Source organism: Hylobates moloch, unplaced genomic scaffold, assembly GCF_009828535.3.
Source record: "Hylobates moloch isolate HMO894 unplaced genomic scaffold, HMol_V3 SCAFFOLD_1, whole genome shotgun sequence".
NCBI lineage: Eukaryota > Metazoa > Chordata > Mammalia > Primates > Hylobatidae > Hylobates > Hylobates moloch.
This window is the reverse complement of record NW_026652276.1, coordinates 14,880,382-14,903,696: the sequence shown is the minus strand read 5'-3', so window position 1 is coordinate 14,903,696 and position 23,315 is coordinate 14,880,382. Positions and strand designations below refer to the sequence as shown.

Below are 23,315 nucleotides of genomic sequence, written 5' to 3'. Positions count from 1 at the left end.
GGCCTCCCAAAGTGCTTGGATTGCAGGCGTGAGCCACTGCACCCAGCCTATGATTCATAGTATTTTATTTTATTACTTTTTATTCTTATTTTTTAGCTAGGATATTATGTTGACTTGTGATTGTGTGTTTGTATATGTATCTGTGTACACAAAGTGTACAAGATGTGTTATTCATAAATTTTATTTCAAGAAGGAACGTTACAAGATATTTAGGTTATAAGGTGGTATTGGGTGTGATTGGGTTGAAAGTCACTGGATTAAGTAGCAGGGTGATGTCAGGCAAATCAATGGGCAGGGAAGCTTCAGCATGCTGGAGGAGCACAGAGGCCACTGCAGCATCCAGAGGAGCAGCCTCTGCCAAGTCCTGAGGGAGTGTGGTCACACTGGCCTGGCATGATCAGGAGCTGGGGGGACGTGGAGGGCAAAAGGAATGGCACATACAAAGTCCTGAAGGGTGGATGCTTAGCGTTGGTGAGTGGCTAGAGCCCGGGGTGTGGTAGGGCTGAGCCCTGGCAGAGGGGAGAGAGAAGGCTGGAGAGGCAGACAGAAGTCCATGAAGAGCCTAACAAGCCTTGCTTGCATTTTATCGTAGAGACACTGGGGAGCTACCAAAGGGCTTCTGGGCTAGGATCAGGTTTGCTGGTTAGACAGACACGCTTGTCACAGTGGTGAAAATGGGCTAGATGCGGGCACGGTTACATGAGCCAGGGCGAAGCCTGAGCTAGGCAACCATGGGTTAGACTGCTGGGCTAACACCTTCGCAGGCCATGTGAACCTTTCTGAGCTCTCCTGCTGCCTAGCAGCAGTCAGCCCTGCAGTCTCACCCCAGTAGCTGTGCTCCTGACCACTTTTCTAAGAGGTTGGGGTGTGGGTGGGAAGGGGTGGTGCAGAGAAGATGGAGAGGATTGTGGTCAGTGGGAGCTACTCAGCATGGAATATGGAAGATACAGGGTAGGGAACTCTAGGATGTGTCTGGTTACATGAAATGTCTGAGGAAAAGAAGACTAGCCTCACAGAATCTCACTGACTCTTTAACCTCTGTGCCCAATTAAGGGAGTCGAGGGAGATTCTTGTCCAGTTATTTTGTGTGATTTCACTTACCTTTGCTTTTATTTAATTTAGCACAACCTGTCATTTTGTTTTGAAGATTTGAATAACAACACAGATCCTAAAGAAACTTAGTAATACTGCAAAGCTAATGATTATGACTTTCATCCAGAGCACTATTTAGAAACACTTGCCTGTGCCAAATGGAGGAAGGTGTTCTTAACTACTCACCCCAGCAATAGCAAAACTATTTAAGTTTATCCACCACATTGATAAGAGAAATACTGTTCTTAAAATGAGAGCCTTGCTCGGTGTCTTTTCCCTTTGTATTTAAAAATAAATGAAATTACTGAAACACTATTATAAGAAGTTTGGAAAATAAGGGGGATGTTACCTTCCCCGCATATTATCTATTAATATTTTTTAATAATCTTGTTTTTAGATATGTTTATGTATATTTGTGTGTGTGTGTATAATATATGTATAAATATGTAACATTATAATTGTATACAATTATTCTAGGAATCAACACATGAAATATGGGAGCAACGTTTTGAATCATTCTTCCCTCTCAGCTTCCAACTTGCAACCTAGCTACCTTTTGATTAGATGTCTCTATTTTGTTGTCTCATAGGCCTCTCAAAGCAAAGAAAACAACTGAGTTCTTGCATTGTCTCTCACCCTAGCCTTTCCTTTTCCCAATCTTCTGCATCTCAGTAAATGCTTCCACTATCCATTTAGTTGCACAAGCCAGAAGCCTAGATTTCTTCCTTTCCCTCACCCTCTACACTGAGTCCATCAGCAAGTCCTTTTATCTCTGCCTCCAAAATACATCCCAGATCTATCTATTACCTTTCCCTGGAATAGAAGCAGTCCTATCAAGATCTGTTGTAGTAGTAGTAATATTTCTGTAGTCCACTGCCACCACCACCTTCCAAGCTGCCATCGTCTTTTCCCAGGACTACATTATCTTCCTTACCTGTCTTCTGCTTAATTTGGCCATTCTTACTTCTCTAGGGTCTGTTCTCTCAGCAGGTGGAATAGATCACTCCTAAAAATGCTCCTGTTTGGAATCCTCCAGTGGCCTTCCGTTGTACTTAGAAAACAACTCAAGTTCTTTACTGTGGCACGTAAGGCACATGGCACACAGGCCTTATGCACTGTGAGTTTCTAAATCCATGCAGCACCCTGTGCCCATATTTCTTGCTTACTATTAGTCATCTCAATTTTTTTTTTGAGGCGGAGTCCCCACTATCACCCAGGCTGGAGTATAGTGGCACAATCTTGGCTCACTACAACCTCTGTCCCCAGGGTTCAAGCGATTCTCCTGCCTCAGCTTCCCAAGTAGCTGAGACAACAGGCACGTGCCACCATGCCTGGCTAATCTTTGTATTTTCAGTAGAGATGAGGTTTCACCATGTTGACCAGGCTGGTCTCGAACTCCTGACCTCAGGTAATCCACCTGCCTCGGCCTCCCAAATGGTAGGTTTACAGGTGTGAGCCATTGTGCCTGGCCATCTGAATGTTTTAAAATACCAAATTCTTCCTGCCTCAAGCTGCTACATATGTGCTTGTAGCTGCCTGAATCTTCCATTTCCACTTCTGAGCATGCTAGCTCCAAATCCTGCAGTGCCACTTAAGTGACACCTCCTTGAGAAGCCATCCCAGACAGTTCTGGGTAAAGTAGACTTGCTTTCTTACACTTAACAGTTTGAGGGGTGTGTGTATGTGTGTGTGTGTGTGTGCACGCGTGTGTGTCTGTCTGTCTGTCCATCTGTCTCCTCCACTCTAGATTTTAAGCTCCAGGAGGCAAGGACCATGTTTGTCTTGTTAATATAATAGTCACTAAATATTTGGTGAGTGAATGAATGAGTATGTCTTAGTCCATTTAATGTTGCTATAAAAGAATACCTGAATCTGGGTAATTTATAAAGAAAAGAGGATTATTTAGCTCACAGTTCTACCTGCTGGAAAGTTCAAAACTGAGCCTCTGCTGAAGGCCTCAGGCTACTTCCACTCATGGTGGAAGGTGAAGGGGAACCAGTTTGTTCAAAGACCACATGGCGAGAGAGGAAGTAGTAAGATGGGCAGTGCCATGCTTTCTTTAAGAACCGGCTCTGGGCCGGGCGCGGTGGCTCATGCTTTTAATCCCAGCACTTTGGGAGGCTGAGGCGGGTGGATCACTGAGGTCAGGAGTTCGACACCAGCCTGACCAACATGGTGAAACCCTGTCTCTACTAAACAAACAAACAAACGTTAGCTGGGTGTGTTGGCATGCACCTGCAATCTCAGTTACTCGGGAGGCTGAGGCAGGAGAATTGCTTGAACCCAGGAGGCAGAGGTTGCAATGAGCCGAGATTGCGCCATTGTACTCCAGCCTGGGCAACAGAAGCAAAACTCCGTCTCAAAAAACAAAACACAACAACAACAACAACAAAACAAACAAAAACCAGCTCTGGTGGGAACTATTAAAAGTGAGATCTCATTCACCCGCAAGGGAGGACGTTAATCTATTCATGAGATATCTGCCCTCACGACCCAGTCACCTCCCATCAGGCCCTACCTCCCTATACTCCTACAATGAGGATTAAATTTCAACATGAGTTTTGGAGGGGACAAACCTTGAAGCCATGGCAGAATGCGACCTACTTGAACCAGCTCAGGGAATTGTCTTATTAGCAGGCATAGGGACATGGAATTGAGAGCTAAGGAATTGCTAAACATTGTCTGTTATCTTAGAAGCTCTTTTGTAAAAAAGGCTTCTGCTACTTTTGCAATACCCTTGTTTTTGTCCAAATTCTGTTTCTCTGGTCCTCAAGTAAATGTCAGTGGTCAGCTTCCATCCCCGTGTCTGCAGTTGGTGCCATGTTTAATAAATCATCATGGATTGTAGAGGATGCATTGTCAGTATAGCTGCCTTTGGGTGACATAATATTGGAAGATGACTAGGTTTTACTTCTGAGGACAAAGGTGCAGTGAGGAAGGGATGCATGGTAGAGAGCATGTAGACCAGGTCATTCAATCATGCTTGTATCATGGTTGAAGGAGGCATCAAGGACATAAAACAAGAAGTTTAAAAACAGTTTCTGTTAAGAAGGAGCAATCCTGTCAAAATCTTTCCTAGTGGCCTTAGTGTTCAAAAACCTGAAAAATTTGTATTACATCTCATTGCTAGTACTGTGAATCTGGGACCATTTATTAAGATCCCCAAACCCCAGAGCTTCTGATCAGTGCAGCCCTTACCTGCTATTAACTGCTTTTACAGGAAGAAATCATGGAGTACAATAGGCCACTTCTAGCTGACTGCCTCTTACCTTACGTTGTTCCTTTACCTTGTCCAACATTGTGTCTCCAAGTTGCGTCCTTAATGAAGTCATTTGCTCTGCATACATTGTGAGATTATGTCTTAGAGTATTACATTTTCTGCTTTCTGAGCTATGCTTGAGAGGACAACCTTTTCAACTGTGGAAAGAATTTGCCATTTAATAGAGGAGGGCCTTTATAGCTTGTCACAGCTTTCAGTCACAGATCCAGTTTTTTATTCTGTCACAGTGGCACATGAGAGCAGGAACATTTTGCATAACCACTTAACTCAGCCTTACAGTAGCCTCTTAAATGGATGAGGAGTGGCTTAAGCTGGCTTGATAGGAAAGAACACTGTCTGTTGGTGTTAATAATATTCGTATTTAGTTTGCATAACTTAGATCCACAATAATATCTTAATCTTAGTTTTGATCCAAAATTGCCTTTCTACTATCACTATCCCATATAAATAATGTATAGCAACATTGATTTGATTGTAACCCTTTCATATTTTATTAAAATTTTTTTTCTATAAACATATATTGAGCACCCCCTCTGTGTCAGGAAATACACAAGTGCTGCATATCTAGAGGTCCACTGGACAAAAAATAATGGGTGAGGATTTTCAGAATTGTAAAAGCACATGAGACCTCATGTTGAAAAACAGAGCACATCTTAGCAGGTTAAATAAATCTACAACTAGCTACAATGATTGTGGTATAAAGACATTATGTCCAAAATAAATAGAAAATCTTTGAAAACTGAAAGAAAAGACAGATTGCCTACAGAGGAATGACTTTCCAACTGACAGTACATTTATTATCAGCAGCAGTAGATCCTATAATAGGATGCTGAAATAAAAACCTTTTAGGACATACAGAGACTAGGATAATTTTTCACTCTCAAATATTAACTGAAAGAACTATGAAACATTGTATTTTGGCAAGGAGGAAACTGAACCCAGAAATAGGTTGCACCATTACAGAAGCAATGACACAACAAGGAATTTGGACAATAAGTTAATGAACTTGAGTAATCAGAATAAATGGCTTCCTCTGTGCCGCCATGATTTGAGTACTAGCAAGATGTTTTCCACTTAAATATAGAACTACTTTGGTTTGGTGCTGATGTCTGAAATTCTGGTTTGTGATGAATTATTCACCTCAATCAAGGGTTTTCAAGAAGGGGTCCATGGATGGAGTTCAAGGTATCTGTGAACATCCTAAAATTACAGGTAACGCCCTTTGTGTATACACAGTTTTTCTGAAGACAGGCTTGTTGGCTCTCATCAGATGCTTAAAGGTACTTAGAATTTGAATTAGTTTAAGAACTACTGGATTAAGTTATTGTTCCTTATTAAAGTGAAATTATGTCGATACTTACCTTGCTCTCAAGTTGAGATACATGATCTGAATTTGAATCGTGACGTTATTGGTTACCTTGCAGAATCATTGTGACCCTGGAAAAATTATTTTTCTTCTCATTGTAGTCTGAGTGTGCATTGTATGATCTGCATGGCTAAAGGCAGCAGTGGTGTGCCTGGCCCCTGTGACTGTATGTCAGTATCACAGTCAGTATTTGATTGTAGTTATGATTTTTCTAAAGAGAGTCACTATTAAGCTAACAGAAGAAGTAAAGCTTTTAAGTTACCAATTTTAGGATATAATAATATATTTATTGTTTTGTTAATTGAACATATATTTTGTGTAATACATTGTCCAAGTGTATGTAGTGGGGTGGACAGGGGGAGGCTGTGTTCAGTCATTATCTATACCAGTGAGATTTCCTGCTAAAACAAGTATTAGCTGGTGACCATGTACAATTTGTATTTTCCCCCCAGCTTTATTGAGGCATCACTGACAAATAAATGTTGCATATGTTTAAGGTATATAATGTGATGTTTTGATGTACATACACATTGTGGGGTGAGTACCATGACCCAAGCTAATTAATATATCTATTACTTCAAGTAGTTAGCATTTTTGTGTGTATGGTGAGAACACTTAAGATGTACTCTCCTAGTAAATTTCAAGTGTACAATGTAATGTTTATTATTAACTCTACTCACCATGCTGTATATTAGCTCTCTTACTTATTCATCGTATAACTGAAAGTTTGTAGCCTTTGATCAGCATCCCCCTATTTCTCCCATCCCTAGTCCCTGGCAACCACTGTTCTACTCTGTTTCTATGAGTTTGACTTCTTTAGATTCCACATATGAGTGAGATCATACAGTATTTGTCTTTCTGTACCTGGCTTATTTCATTTAGGAAAATGCCATCTAGATTTGTCCATGTTGTCTTAAATGGCAGGATTTCCTTATTTTTTAAGGCTGAATAATAAAAATTCCATTGTGTATGTATGCATGTGTGTATATACAATACCATATTTTCTTTATCGGTTGATGTACACTTAGGTTGTGTTCTTATCTTGGCTATTGTGAATAATGATGTAATGAACATGGGAGTGCAGATATCTCTTTGAAATACTAATTTCAGTTCCTTTGGGTATATACACAGAAGAAGAATTGCTGGATCATATGGTATTTCTATTTTTAGATTTTGTAAGGAACCTCTATATTGTTTTCTATAATAGCTGAACCAATTTACATTCCCACCAACAGTGTATCGGTGTTCCCTTTACATCCTTGCCCACACTTGTTGTATCATTTGACTTTTTATAATAGTCACCCTCACACATGTGAGGTGATATCTCATTGTGGTTTTGATTTGCATTTCCCTAATGATTAGTGATGTTGAGCAGCTTTTCATGTACCTGTTGCCCATTCATATCAAAGGAAATAGCAAAATGAAAAGGCATCCTGCAGAACGGAGACTATATTTGCAAACCATATATCTAATAGGGGACTAATATCCAAAATAAGTAAAGAACTATAGCTCATTGGCAATAAAACAAATGACCCAATTGAAAAATGAGTAAAGCACTTGACTAGACATTTTTCTAAAAAAGACATTCAAATGTAACTTGTGGTTTTTTTAATACAGTGTATTTTAGATACATGTATATTATGTGTAATTGAAATTCCACTCTTCCTCTCATCTGATAGTTACGTACTGAGTGCTAGTGTCAGGCTGTTTACTGTAGTTGCTGTGGTCATGGATGTAGAGTTGGTGTTGGTCCTGTCCCAGAAGGAATTACTCTGAATAGGATAGAGGGTGGTAGGTCATAACCAAATCCCCAGTCCTAGCCTAAGACCTAGTAAGGTCAAGAAGAAGTTGTTCCTAGTCGCAGGATTATCCCTGAATGCTGCTTCGGATGGCAGCTTCCACGTAGAACTAAGAACAGAATGAAGCCACGGGCTTATTCAGAGACCACAAGCTTCACAACTTCTGTTTAACACGTCTAATTATGATTGTAACAGTACAGCCTGGTTTTGATGCTGTTACGTTTGAAGGTAGATCCCAGCTACTGATCAAAGCATTCAGATGGATCATCTTCTCCCAAAGCCCAGGGCTTCTTTCTGTCTCCACAGCACCCCCAGCTCGGGGGTAAAGTGCCCTAACCCTAGGACTGGTGAGAACCACCTTCCCAGTTCAGTTTTCTCCCTGTCTGCAGGTCCATCTATCTTCTCGCTCAGGATGTGGGTATCTCTTAGAGAGTGAAGGGAAGTGATTTGTCAAAGGGTTACCAAGGGCATGGAGAAAGTTAATTTACCTCTTAAAATGACTTTTATGTTCCTTTTACATTGGTGAAATTCATTCTCCTGTTTTTTTGTGTGTGTAATGTTGAAAGATTCTCAGTTTTGATTGAATAAGATCATAATCTCATTTTTATTTTAAAAATGAACACTTTCATAGAGCTTAAATGAAACAAGACCAGTTAAATGTTTTGAGATGGAACTTTTGTGGAAAATGCTGAATGTTGGAGGATGATGCAATGAGTTCTCTGGACTGCCAGCCTCTCTTCCCTGGATATTTGAAATTATATTAGGGCAATTAGATTATAACTCAAACTTCTGAAAACCATTTAGAGATAGATAAGAAATTCATTTCAGTGTATTGTACTCTAAATTGTAAATGAGATTCAAGATTAATTGTTTAATAGGTTGAAGTTTTAAATTGAAATTTCCTTCTATGTTATTTTATATCATATATGCTTCACTATGAAGGTTGATTTGAAACCAGAGTTTCAGAAATACCGATATTATTATATTCTTTTCATCTAAATTGAAGTTATTATTTTTTTAACTGGTCCTGGCTACTTCTTTGTATCCCTCAAACTGCCACTATCTTTGTCATTTTGAGAACTATTAATAGGTGGCCGATTGTACTGAGCTTGAGCATAGGATAAAATAAGTACAGTGGTTTTTGCCTTCTGCATTTTTAGTTAGCCCCAGTCAACCTTGATCCAAAAACATAAAATGGAAAATTCCAGAAATAAGCCATTTGTAAGTTTTAAATTTCACACTTCTCTAAGTAGCGTGGTGAAATCTCACCCCGTCTCACCCGGGACATGAATCATCTCTTTGCCCCATGTGTCCATGCTGTCTCTGCTACCCACCCGTGAGTCACTTAGTAGCTGTCATGATTATGAGATCAGAAAAGCATAGTATATATAAGGTGCAGTACCATCTGTGGTTTCAGCCATCCAGTTGGGAGTCTGCAGATAATGGGGGGTGACTATACAATTTTTTAGCATGGTTGGGGAGCTAAAAGCATAGTTCCTACTATTCTTGCCAGAAAATGGGGAAAAAAATGTTCAATCCCATATTTTTATTACATGAAGTAGTGACATGGACAGGAGACAGAAACAGTGGGTAGAAGAGGGCAGTTCCCAGCAAAGGCCCCACCCTCAAGCCTGGAAACCCACAGCCCTAAATGGGAACAGGCATTCCTGTTTTTGCATCCAAAAGCTGCCTTTTGGCCCACCACGCCCCCCTCTCCTGTACCCATATAAACCTGGGACCCCAGGCTCCAGAAGGAGGCAAGGAGATGAACAGAAGAGCAGAAGAATAGCAGAACAGTGCAACAGAGAGAAGAGAAGGAGCATCTGAACGCCAAGAGGGAGTTTACCTGGGCGTGATCGGAGAGGAGATATGTCACTGGACAGCCAAACTCCAGGGGAAGACCATCTTCCCACTCCATCCCTCTTCCACCTCCCCATCCATCCCACTGAGAGCCACCTCCATCACCCAGTAAAAGCCCCACATTCATCCTTCAAGTCCATGTGTGACCTGATTTTTCCTGGATGCCAGAGAAGAAACAGAGAAACAGAAAACTTTCACACTGGCCCTCTGCCTTTGTGAAAAGGCAGAGGGTTCACTGAGCTGTCTAACCCTTAAGCTGCCTGTGGACCGCCAGGCTAGAAGAGCACACTGTAACACACACCCACTTGGGCTTCAGGAGGCCCAGATACACACCCCTGGACGTTGCCGTGGGGCTGAAGCCTAGGGGCACTCATCCCAGCTCCTGCACCTGCCCATCTGTGTGCTCTCCTTCCCGTAAGGGGTTTAAGCATGCACGGCCACCAAACAGACAAGTCACACCACTGTGGCACATCCTGCAAGGCGGGGGTCAGGGAACTCCTGTTTAGTAGATATATTTGATGAAAATAATGCCCTCCTGAGGGAATAATCGTATATGTGGTGTGTGTGCATGTCTGTGTGTGTGTGCCATGACTTTTAGCATGTGTGCATGTATGTGAGGGCTTGTTGGGGCAATAGTGTCATTTAATCAGCTAATGGGAACAAGCATCAATGCTGTTCTCTTTACAAGGCTCCTGTTTGCCTCTTTAAATGTTCTTCATTGCGTGTTCTTTTCCTGAGAGCCAACAATTCTTTTCATAGCTTGGAGACAATGAAAATTACCCAGAACCATCTTGCTTGTAGTGTTTCAGGGACTCTCCCCTAGGCTGCTACCATAGTAGGCGAAATGTATTGGTTTTGACTGAGTCTCGTGTAGGTTACCAAATGGCAGATTCTTAGCTCTGTGACTGCCGTGGCTCAGCAAACACCCTGAGCTGAAGGTCTAGTGGTTTTAACTTACCTCCTGTTGGTGTTGGTGAAATGGTCCTGGCACACTTGAGCCATTTACTCAGCATATCCTTGAGTGCCTCTCGTGTGCCTGGCACTGCCCTGGGTGTTTGGAATACATATGTGAAAGCCACATAAAGGCTGTGCTCTTGGAGTCTCCATCAGGCTCTTTCATAACTTTCAGTTTCCCACCTTCTGGAATGAGAGGTCACTATTCCAGGCTGTGGGAATGCGTTCATTTGCTTGGCTTTTTTTTTTTAAGCTTCTAATTTTGTATAATATATGAATGAGACGCCATTGCTGCCCTCAGGGAGTTTGTGTGACAGAGAGAGATGGACAGGCAGGCAGACGTGTAAGTACTGCCACCAGCAGACTGGCCTCGTGCCAGAATAAGATAGGAGCCTCGGCTCTGAGGGGAGGCAGGAGAAGGAAAGAGCGACTCTTCAACTGGGGTGGGATTTTTTGACAGAGATGCTGTTTGGCTTAGCCTGTGGTCAGAGAGTGTTTGGGGGATGTGACAGTGGGGTGTGTGGGAATGGAGGTAGTAGGCGATGAGGTCTCCACCCTCTGACTTTGCAGAGATGGGCAAGGCCAAGTGTTGGAAGGGCTTGAACACACACCGGAGTATTCTGTGAGAGCCAGTGGATTTCAGAGGATGGCAATGACACCACTTGCCTTCTGCCTTAGGAGGATAACTGATGGCCGTGTGTGGGATGCACTGGAGAGCAAGAGCTGGCTTGCAGGGAGACCAGCTGGATGATTTTCTTTCATTTATTTTATTCATTCAACACACATTCATCTGGGGTTCACTCTGTGCCCGACACTGGGCGTTTCCAAATAGTCCAGATGGCAGTAAGCGTGGTTGTAGCTGTAGGAATGGGAAGGCTGGGAGGGGTATGAGAGGCTTTACCAATGGGAAGTGGGAGTGGCACCCCAAAAAAGCCTAGTTTAAGGTGTCAGTGGATGTGTGCATGTGTGCGCGGGGGTGTCTAGAGGGCGGCGGGCAGCTGGAAATTGAGGTCAAGTGCATGAACAACTCGTTGTGTAGGACCCCCCCGTTTGTGGTAACATGCAGAGGTTTTTGAGAATTCCCAGTAATTTCTTTCTTTCTTTCTTTTTTTTTTTTTTTTTTTTTTGAGAATCCCCAGTAATTTCTTAAACTCAGGCTGAGTGGGAGGTCATTCAGCCAGGGAACTCCACAAAGAGTGTTGCCATTTGGGGCGAAGTAGACCTCTGAAAATCTTAAAAGTGATTGCCGGTTTTAGATGCCAGTTTAAGAAGAGTTAAACCACTGTCATGCCCTAAATCAAACACTTTCATGCCCTAACTCATCTTTCAAGTTTGAAATTTAAATTTGTGTTTCTTTGTTCTGAGTGACTGAAACATACATATGAAGACAACTTGGGTGGATGCAGGTGGGCATCTCAGTTCCTTTTGCTGAGTTTCACTTGCTCTCTGCTTCACTCATCCATGGTGTAGAAAACTGCAGCAGTCTGCCATGCGATAACACAGATAGACATCATCCCTCACAATGGCTGGATAATTCCAGATTTAATGCCAAACAGAGAAAACTGATTTCATTTATGTTTTGTGGTAAGAGGTACAGAAAAAAACGGAAAGCGATATAATGACTTGACCAAATGCTTCCACTGCTCTGGAGGAGACAACCCACTTCCCCTGGTTAAGGAGGGGTGTTGCATTTTAAACATGTGCTGGTTGTTATTCATTGTACTTTTTTTAAAGGTAGGAGATGTTGTTCTTTGGACTGAGTTAAATGCTGCTTAGCATAAAAGACGTGATGTGGAACAAAGCCTGCAGACTATGACTATTTGACATGCACTGGGCTAATGAGAAGACAGAATGTCTCTAATCAGCAGCAGAACAAACACTCACAAAGGGTCTCCTTCCCTCCTAGGACTTCCTTTGCTGGGCATCTGGCTGGGATTCTTGTTGGACTAATGTACACTCAAGGGCCTCTGAAGACAATCATGGAAGCATGTGCAGGTACAGAATAAAATACCTTTGGCATGACAACAAGTTGGAAGTTCATCTTAATTTTAATGTGAACAGAAGCATCCCCAAGTTTCCCTGTGGTTCAGCTCAGGAATTCCCTAATATGCCTGTTTTTCTTTTTAAACCAAAAGGTAAAACAACCAGTGCAGTTCCTTACATTGCTCCACAAAAGAGGCTGCAAACTTAAATTTTGAATCTGATACTTTCTTAGGGTACAAATATCAGTATATATTTATACCCTCAACCTTAATGCTACCCGCAGAAAACCACGATTTCCTAAAGAATGCAGAGAACTAAAGTGCATTTAAAATAATGCATTCTTCTGTAATAGTCCATGAATTAATATATGTGCAAGGCAAAGTTGAAAAAGAAAATGAAGCCTGGACCGAAGTGCATGGCCAGTATTTTAAAGAATTCAGACTGATGACCGGGTCCTTTGTGGATGAGCCATATATTCATGCATGGCCAAACCAAGTCTGTCATTGCTTGAAGCTTAGCTCCTGCTTTTTTAAATTTTGTTTTTGCCTTCAAATTGATACGCAATGAAAATATTTCATTTAGAAATACTTGTACTTTTTAGACCTCTTAATTTTAAATGCGATTCTCATTTTGACTTGTAAGAAAACTGGTTTGCAAACACTTGTTTTATAGACTGAGTTCCACTATTTCATCTTTTATTCATGGGAAGTCTTCTGAGACTATTTTACCTTTTCTTGAACCATAAATAATTTGTTTCACAGTTTGTGCTGATGACTGGTGTTCTTGAGAACCATATAATATTCATGATATTAGAAAGCTTTCCAGGCACTGCACTGGCACCTTTATTAGCAGGTCGTGTTCACTTTTGGTTGATTTTTACAGGCTGTGTTGCATCTAAGCAGATTCTCTTTTTCCCGCATTTGCTTATTAATGTGTTTCCACTGTACGTACTTAGAGGAGGCAACGGGAGCTTCATTTATTGAAAATGTCCAGTTTTTATATTTTCAATACAATTTAATACTCATTAGTACTGATAAAAGAGATGATTCTCGGGAGTTTAATGTCTTGTTTCTTATTTCTATGTCTCTTGATGAAGCAGTTAGTAAAGCTTTTTGCAGACATTTTATGAAATTTAAGCAAGTGCTTTGTTTAATTTTTAAAGAGGATTTTCCCCATAATTACAATATTTAAACTCTTAGTTTTAAAAGCCTTAAAAAATAAGTGGAGACTTATTTCTACACCACTCCATTTTCAAAGTAATAAATACAATAGCAAATTAAATAGGAAAATTAGAACACTCAGTGCAATTTGCAAATAGCCTGCGAACTCGGCCTTTTTTCTGTGAGCTAAGAATTGAAGGACACAGGAACCCCATGGAAAACGACCCAGCATGTGGAAGCTGCTGTCTGATGCCTCCTGGAAGAGGAGGGTCACCCTGAGGGTGTGGCCCTTGGCCCTCCCTCTCTCACTTCATTCAGCCGTGCCAAATTGACTTGAGTAGACAGTCCTACTGCCTTCTGTAGGGACAAGAAAGAGTGAAGTTCCCTAGAAAGGGTAAGGAGCATGGCTCTCCTAACACCTTGTTTGAGAAAGGTTCTCCATTTAGCCAGAGTATCTCTGCTTGTACAGAGACATCAAAGCCGAGGCTTGGTACTTTGGCAGGCAAAGACTAAGGAACTTCAGTGAGTGTAAATTAGGGTTTCATTGTCCACTCCCTATCCCCAAACACACACACACACGCACATTCTTTTCCCTGTAGGGACACACACACACACACACACACACACACACACACACACTCTTTTCCTGTTAGGGCTGGCCCCCAAACAAAAGGGAGTTTATTTTAATAAGTGTTTAGAAATCATTTGAAATGACCTTGGGCTTTGTCCCAGAGAACTTCCTAATTACTGGAACAATTAGCATTTAAAGCTTTATGGCTGCCATTAAAATGTTTGTTTCTTTTAGGTTTAGGCGGTTTTTCCTCCAATGTTGGTTACCCAGGACAGCAATACTACTTTAATAGTTCAGGTAGGCACTTTATTTCATTTAATAAATTTTAACTTATTTTCAAAATTATAGTGTTTAGCTCTACAGAGTACTTTAGGATACTACTAGTTTATGCTGTGGTAGGGTCGTTCACATGTTATGTAACTGCGCCTCTGACATGCCTGGAAGCTAGATGGAGGGGTAGCCTAGGGAGCATATTTGTGGGGGTTGGTAGGGAAGGCCAGGGAAGGAGGTAACTCAGGCCTGAAAACATGGTATGATTGGTATGAGGTCTCTCGTGTGTGATAAGATCCATATTAGACCTTGGTGCTTTGAGTCTCAGTCTGAGACTCTACTGCTGGGAAAGTGTTAGAAGTTGGTTTTAGGTGTATAGTTCTCCACGGCCCATCCCATGTATATTCAGGAAACCCTTGCATACCCTCAGATGCTAAAATAGGCATGCCTCTAACAAATGCCGTGTGACTTAATGAGGAAGAACGTATTTTTCTAAGTGTCTGTGTAAATAGATAGAAAGGGCTTCCTGTTAAAAGCATAAGACCTATTTTAGGCTAAAGCCTTTGCTTTCCAGTCTGGGGTGGCTACACAGTAGTATCTTAGATCAGGCCCAGCAGCCAGGTGTTAGTCATGCCCATTGGAACACTCATGTCTTAATGCAATGAACTGAATGTGCCCCTCCCCAAATTCATATGTTGGAACCCTAACCCCTAATGTGATGATTTTAGTAGGGTAGGGGTTTGGGGAAAAAATTAGATCGTGAGGGTAGGGCCCTCATGAATGGGATTAATGTCCTTATAAAAGCGAACCCAGAGAGCTCTCTAGCTTCCTCACTGCCACATGAGGATACAAGAAGTCAGCAGTCTGCAGCCTGGAAGAGGGCTCTCACCAGAACCACGCTGGCATCGCAAGCTTCCAGCCTCCAGATTGTGAGAAATTTCTGTTGCTTAAGCCAGCCAGTCTATGGCTGTTTGTTATAGCATCCCCAATGGACTAAGATGTGTTTCTATTCATTGAGGACCACTATAGCTTAAAGCTGAGACTAGCAGCCTTTTCTTTAAAGGACCGGACAGCTAATATTTCAGGCAGTAAGGGCTTTGTTGGCCATATAGTCTCTGCTGCAACTAGTTAACCTGTCCTTGTAGCATGAAAGCTGCCAGAGACAATGTGTAAACAAGTGGATACAGGTGTGTTCCAATAGAATCTTATTCCTAGATCCTGCCGTTTCTACTGTGTAAGGATATGAGATTGGCACTCTGCCAATTTAACCTTACAAAATAGGGCAGTTCTACTTACTGTCTTCTCTCTCTTTTGCACTCGATTTATTTTCTATTTTTTAAAAAAGAGAACTGAAGAGAACAGCTTCTTTCCTTCTTATATGGAAGAAGCACAGTCACACAGACCAGAGAATTAAGGGCGAAAATAATACAAAGCCCTTTTTACCTCTTTTAACCTCTGTAAAATTACCATAGTTATATGCCTTCTCTGAAGTGATTGGATTTCTTCAAAGGCAGAGCTACATAAGGCCAGGTGGCTATGCTAATGGTCATCTAGGGAACTTTTATGAGAGCATATGTATATCTTACAAGTAATGATTTATTCTTAATATGGCTGTCCTTAGCTGGAAAAGTCTTTATAGGTCAAAGAACCTTATGAATGTTTAAAAAGCTGTTACCAATTTTTCTAATCTTGGTGGTGTTTCTTGATCTCCTTTGCCATGAAATCCTGGTATGTGTATGAGGAACAGATGGAGTAGTTAATAGAATAATGATAACCAGATTTTCTTTTACTACAGAGCCTAAGTATATAACTAAAAAAAAAAATTAAACTAGTATTCCTCTCAGGACATAATTTAAATTTATTTATCTTAATTGTTTGATTGCTAGGTTTTTCCAGGAGTGTTTATTATGAAGATTTTAAGCCAGTGAAACAGCCATAGAAAATTTTTGGTCCTACCGGAGGAGATCTGTTCTCATTATAATAGATACTGATGAGATTTTGAGTCCTGTTGATGATTTATGATTGATGATATAGAACGTTTAACCACACTGGTCTTTCTGATTTAAGGCACCAAAACTTTCCCATTTTCTTTCCCCATGTTTTGTCTGATAAGTACCAAATTTGTTTTTATAATATTCAGATGTTTAGAGTTGTTGACTTTATTTCATTGAAGAACTGCCAGATTATTTTAAAATAAGAAATAGCATGAAGAAAAATGTTTTTCTACATCAAGAAAATGTTGCCTCAAATCATCGCATGTGTATCTGGCAATTAAAATTCTATGTAGATATACAATTTCTACGTGGTGAGCAAATATTCAGAGACCTTGGGTTATTTTGGCTTTTGAATTAACTGAGCATTTTTGGGGGTGGATAGGTAGAAATGCTGCTTAGATCTTACAGAATGACTTTCCACAGGGGTTTGAAAGTGATAATGAGCCATGTGGGGAATTACCCAATATACTTTTTGTATTCCAGTAAAATAATTGGCATTCATAAGGAATTGGGCAGTTTCTCTATGCAGGGATTGCTGAAGCATCCCATGCTATTCAGTGGCGTCTCTGTAAATATTCTATTAGTATTGCAGAATAGTTGCCACTTTCTTTGATTCTTTGTGAAGAAGATATATTAATTATGTTTTTACCATTTGTCCGCATGTGAAAGTTCTTTTGTTTTTTTTGGATAAGGAATGAAAAGTAAGATTTGTAAAAACACTACCATGGTGTCCTTTACCTTCAAGGTCTGAAACTGGCTGGTTGGGTGTTCCCCAATGCAGCAATAGGGGCTGAATTTTTCTGATTCTGTTGGATAGAGACCAGTTTAAGAATAAGTGTTCATATTTAAAATGGTAAGATCCAAGTTCAGTTTTAAGCCATTGTGAGGATTTGGAAAATGTACTTGTCTCCTTCTCCTATTTTAAATATCAATAATGTTAATATTTTGACATGGGAAACAGGTGAGAGAAAATATGAAAGTTGGGTTATTGGAGGTATTTAGTAAATCCTCATTAATATTTACCACATTGGGGCAAAGCTTTTCAGAATTAGTCTCCAAAATCCTAAACAGTTTTGTTTAATGTTTATTTAAATCATTCCTTTTTCTTTTACTTTCAAGGACGTTCAGTAAAATAGAATCAAGTTAGAAGAGTTTTTTCACAATCACTGAGAATGGACAAAAGATCTGGATAGACATTTCCCCAAGAAGATATACACATGGCCAATAAGCACATAAAAAGACACTCAACATTATTAGTCATCAAAACCACAGTGAGATACCACTTCATATGACCTAGGATGTTTGCGAATAAAAAGGCAAATAATAGCAAGTGTTAGTGAGGATGTGGAGAAATTGGAACCCACATACACTGCTTGTAGGAATAGAAAATGGTACAGCTACTTTGGAAAACATTCTGGCGATTCCTCAAATAGTTAGACAGAATCGCCATGTGATGCAGCAGTTCCACTTCTAGGTATATACTCAAAAGAAATGAAACCATATGTCCACATAAAACCTTGCTCACAAATGTTTATAGCAGCATTATTCATAATAGTCTAAAGGTAGAAATAGTACAAATGTCTATCAGTTGACACATGGATAAACAAAATGTGGTATAAGCCATACAGTGGAATATTATTTGCCCATAAAAAAGAATGAAGTACTGATAAATGTAACAAAATTGATGAACCTGGAAAATATACTAAGTGAAATAAGCTAGACACAAAATGCCACATATTACATGATTTTGTTTATATGAGCTATCCAGAATAGGCATATTCTGTAGAGACAGAAAGTAGATTAGTGCTTACTTAGAGCTGGAGAAGGGATGGGAGGGTGAGGATTGTTAGCTAAAGAGTGCAGATTTCTTTTTGGGGATGATGAAAATGTCCAAAATTGATTGTAGTAATGATGGTACAACTCTAAAATATACTAAAAACCACTGAGTTGTACACTTTAAATTGATAAATTGTATGGATGTCAATTATATATCAATAAAGCTGTCCTAAAAATATCAATAAACTCAACTACTTTTCATGACCAATATTTATATAAAAAACTAGTGTGTTTTGTCATTCATTGTTTATATGATAATGAAGTCTACTAGATTGATGATTTACAGTTTCCCTTTTAATCCTGCATATAAGGAAAATATTCATAAAGAATACAACAGTAAATTTTAAAATAGTCTCAGGACCAACTATCAAAAATTCTGAGCATGAAATCTCAATTGATGAGATTCTGCCATTCAGTGTTCCTCTTTTGGCTGGATTGTGTTTTTTTTCTGTAGCCTTATTAAAGCTCCAACTCAGGCCTGTACTGTTGTACTCTGTGGGATAATATGGAGATCTGTCACAAAGACTCATAGTAAAGGTTAGGAATCTTCATCAACAACCCAAACCACATTATTTAAATATTTGAAACATCAACTTCAAAGAATATAATAATGGCAGGAAAGAAGAGAAAAAAATTTTTCTATTTTACTTCTCTCTCTGTATGCCAGAATGAGATTGGTAACCTTCTGTGGGAAACAAAAATCTCTTCCAAACAAATTCTCTAACTATTGGCAGTTAAAGAAAATGTAAGGAATAAACTCAAACTGAAAAGATCAATGGAAATATCTTGCAAAAATGAACTTTTCCCTGTTATTGACCTTTATAATGGTGTACCTAAGTTTGGTACCTAAAGCATTATTTAATGACCAGGTTGTCTCTTCTCTCTTGTTTTATCTAGCAACCATTTTTTTTTTTGAAGTTGTCTCTTCTTTCTTGTTTTATCTAGAAACCATTTTTTTTGGCGGTGGGGGGGTACTATAATCTCTGACATAGAATTACAATTACAGAGAAATTGGCTGGATCTTAATGTTGTTATTGTCTGAAGTATTCTGTGGGATCTGTATGAAGCATTGGTCTGCCCCTCATTGTACAGAGCAACAAGACAATAAGGCTTTATTAGCTATTGTTTCCACCATTCTCTTGACTCAAGCCAGGACTTCACTGGAAACTCTCCAAGTATTGAATAGCTCTAAGCTGAAAGAATCCACTCCAGATGTCAATAGCTCATTCCAGTCTCTTCCCCAGGACTTCTGACTACCCTCTGAATTAATATCTCCTTTCCTCATTAGCACATAAGGACTCATTCATGTCCAGCCCCATGGTGGGCACTGAGGATACAGTGACAAGATGATCACCATTTGGCATCTTTTCTTACTTTCAGGATAATTATTATACCTAAAATAATGTTATGCCTTACTTGCTTGTCTTTGTTTATACAAAACAGGAAGTATAAAACAACAGTCCATAGCTGTGTTCTAGAACCTTTTCCTTGTGCCTGTAGGCAGCTCTGGATATCAGGATTATTATCCACATGGCAGGCCGGATCACTATGAAGAAGCACCCAGGAACTATGACACATACACAGCAGGACTGAGTGAAGAAGAACAGCTCGAGAGAGCATTACGAGCCAGCCTCTGGGACCGAGGTAGGAGTCTTGCGCCCTTCAGTTATTTTAAAGCATACCTCATGTGGTAAGGTAGCCTGAAAAAGGGCTATTTGTAGCAAATTAAATTTTAAATAGTTCAGAAAAAGTATATGTAGATGAAAAATGTGTGCAGATTGTGATTACAAAGAATGGGGTGTGATGCCATGTTCCCAGCAACCTAAGCTAATAAGGTGACAGACTGTGTATGTATTGTTAAAGTGGTTCTTTTATAGGCCTGCTGTACTTGATGCTTTGGCATTAAAGTCAAGAAACTTAAAATTCTTAGATGCATGATAAAAAAAAAAAGAGATTTTCTTTGGAATTCATATTTGTAAAGAAGGCTCAATGTCACTAAGTATCAGAATATTGCCCATAAACCTCCCACAAATCTCCCTCAACATCACATAGGCTAAGAATTCAAGCTCGGATTTGACTTCTGCTGAACCAATCTGTCTGGAGGTAGAGCCTAGAAATTTGTATTTTGAACAGGCTTTCCAGGAGATTCTTTTACAAACCGATATCTGAAAAAAACACTGTATATATTCTGCCACGTTCGTTCTAGGTTTAGATTATGAATTTGGGTATTACTGTTTTTATTGTTTGAGTAGTGACTAAAAATCAACTATTCATTTAAAGGGCATTTGTTAAAATTTTATGTGTCATGTACAATGGTAGGTACACTAGGGAACACTGAGTGGTAAAAGGTGGAACCTACCCTCAAAAAGTTAATCTGTGTTTGGGCATATGCCTACTAGATGTGATACCACACGGGTAACCCTAGCATCAGGTGACTAAGAGAGGCTCAAGCTTAAGTGCTAGAGGTAGGGAGAAGATGGTGAGCTTTTTCATACCTAGAACTATCAGATTTTCACAGAGGAGACAGCGTTTGAGTTGGACCTTCAAGAATGTGTAGAACTTGCAGAGCTGTGGACGGGCATTCTCTGCAGAAGTCTTGAGTCTCAGCACAGAAGTTAGGGTCATGTTCCGCCAGCCCTCACTTTTGAATGGACAATAAGAGAAGAAAGGGAAGAAGAGTGGGAAGCTAGGCTGGGGCCGGATCACAGGGGTCCTAGAATTAAAGAGGCCAATTGGAAAGTGGATTTAGTGTGTGGTATAAATGCCAATAGAGCTCTGCATGGGAGACTGATGTAGTCAGAGCTCTGTTGTAAGAATCTGGTAGTAGCAGTCATTCTGCAAATAAGATTGAGCACTAGTTGGGTACCAAGCATTATGCTAGAGGATGAGGGTACATAAATTATCACAATATAATTTCTGACTTCAAGGAATACAGTCTTAGCAGCAACTGTTGTGCATGGAGGTGGGGAATGACAAGAAGCGGGAGACAAGTTGGAAGACTATATTGCAGTGACCTGAACAAGAAAGGAAAGCCTAAATTATGAAGGTGGCAGGGGAAGTGGAGAGGAAGGCATAAATCTGTATTTCTCAGATGAAGAGTTTCAGAACTGTGATGATGTATCAGTAATCTATCACTGTGTAAAGAGTCACCCTGAAACTCATGGATTAAAACAGTGAACATTTATTCTTGCTCATGAGTATGTGAAGCAGCTGGGCCGGGCTTAGCTGATTTTGGCTAGCGAGCTAAGGTGTCTGCGCTGGTCTGCTGGGGTCTGGCTGCTCTAGGGTGGCTTCTTCTACATGCCTGCCTGACTGATGGTGGTGTTACGCCACACCTCATTCCTCATCCAGCAGGCTAGCCTGGGCTCGTTCACCAGGCCGCAGCATAAGGTTTACAGGAGAGTGCAGAAATAAACAAGTCTTATGCTGGCACAATGTCAGTTCCACTGTATTCTGTATACTGTTACTGAAGCAGGTAACAAGACCAGCTCAGATTCATGGGATAGGGAGATAGTCTACACCTCTTGGAGGAACAGCAAAGTCACATGCAATGGTTATGGATAGAGGGAGAGGTGGAGAATTGTAGCCATTTTTGTAATCACTGTATCACATGTAGTAAATGGACTGCCAGTATCACAATCATTCAAAAGCATGCCTTAGCCATGGAATCCTGAAATCTGGGGAAAGGGCCCCAGAGCCTGTGTTTTTAACAAATTCTCATGGTTATTCCTGTGCACACAGGGGTTTAATCACCACTGGGCTATCCATGAAATATACAGGACAAGTAGGGCAGGGCAAAACTTCTCAGCATGGACTTCATACTGCCTATCTCTATCCCCTTCTAGGCTAACTTCAAATAAAGTCAAAAGAGCCAAAGAACACAGCATGATAGGAAAGATTTAGACTTATATTTGGGGGACATCGTCTGATTATTATCTTCTGTTAAGAAAATGTGTATTCTAAAGTAGCAAGCCTTCATAAAGAGTGATGAAAAATCAGAGGGAAAAATTAGGCAGCCCGAGTGAGAATATTTGAATGTGAGACATAGAAAACCTCCCGTGTTAAATGTAGTAAGAGAAAGGAAATGCAAGAAGACAAGCTTACCTTTTGTAGTTTTATTTCTAAAGGGTTGCTATATGCCCCCATCAGTAATTATACAGGAAGTTAGTACTAGTAGTACAGGTGTCTTTTTTAGAAAGAGAAAGAAAATAATGACTTCCTTCAGTAATTTGGGCTCAGAGACATGAGCATGGAAGATCTGTAGATGAAAGCATCCTCTGATGGCCCTGGTGATTTTGGAGCAATTTTACAGACTTGAATCTACGTACAAAGGAAGGGCTTACATTTAGGGAGTCAGAATAAAGTTGGAGTAGATTTTTGAGATGGTTCCTTAATAAAGAATGTGTTTATTATCAAGTTAATATGTCATTAACATTAATTTTTCCTGTTTAACAATAAATGGTATTGAAATATATACTAACAGGCAAAAAGAAAAAAAAAGACACAGGCTACCTTGAGAGATTTCAGAAAGTCATCTGATAGTAGGGTTGATTTTTCACAAATTTAAATCTTATTCTTAAAAAACTTCTGGATAGCATTAGGAGATATACCTAATGCTAAATGACGAGTTAATGGGTGCAGGAAATCCACATGGCACATGGATACATATGTAACAAACCTGCACATTGTGCACATGTACCCTAAAACCTAAAGTATAAAAAAAAAAAAAAAAAAAAACTTCTTGTAAAAGTAACTTGAGAGTATACTGAACAGAAATAGAAACAACTTAAAATTTTTTACTACCCCTCTTTTAAATTATTTTATGTTTTTTCTTCTTATCCTTAAAACATTTCAGTGAAGTTAAGAAAAGAATTACTTTTACTTAAAAAAAAAGATTTTTACACATCAGATGCTATAAGACTTGCTTGGTGAGAAGAGTATTTCTGGGATTATTTTGAAGTCAAGGGTTTTGTTTCTACCTCTGTCTAACTAGTTGCTTAGTCTGAAAAAATCTAGCTTCTACTTTGTGAGTATGGAGTTAAGTTCTAAAACTCCTCACAGTAGAAGATTGCTAGGACTAAATGATCCAGAGTTTGTGCTGAATTATTTTTGCTATCTGACCTTTTATTTTAACAAAATCATAGTTTTTT

At 39.9% G+C, this 23,315-nt stretch overlaps 1 protein-coding gene across 6 annotated transcripts in view; it reads left to right on the top strand.

Moving 5' to 3' along the window:
* Window positions 1-23,315, top strand: part of RHBDD1 (rhomboid domain containing 1) — a 201,228-nt gene that overhangs the window by 93,855 nt on the left and 84,058 nt on the right. For all 6 annotated transcript variants that reach the window (XM_058437850.1, XM_058437853.1, XM_058437844.1 and 3 more), the window contains 3 exons: window positions 12,258-12,346; window positions 14,300-14,362; window positions 19,666-19,809. In XM_058437850.1, the coding sequence (XP_058293833.1) occupies window positions 12,258-12,346; window positions 14,300-14,362; window positions 19,666-19,809 (296 nt within the window). The remainder of the gene's footprint in view (window positions 1-12,257; window positions 12,347-14,299; window positions 14,363-19,665; window positions 19,810-23,315) is intronic.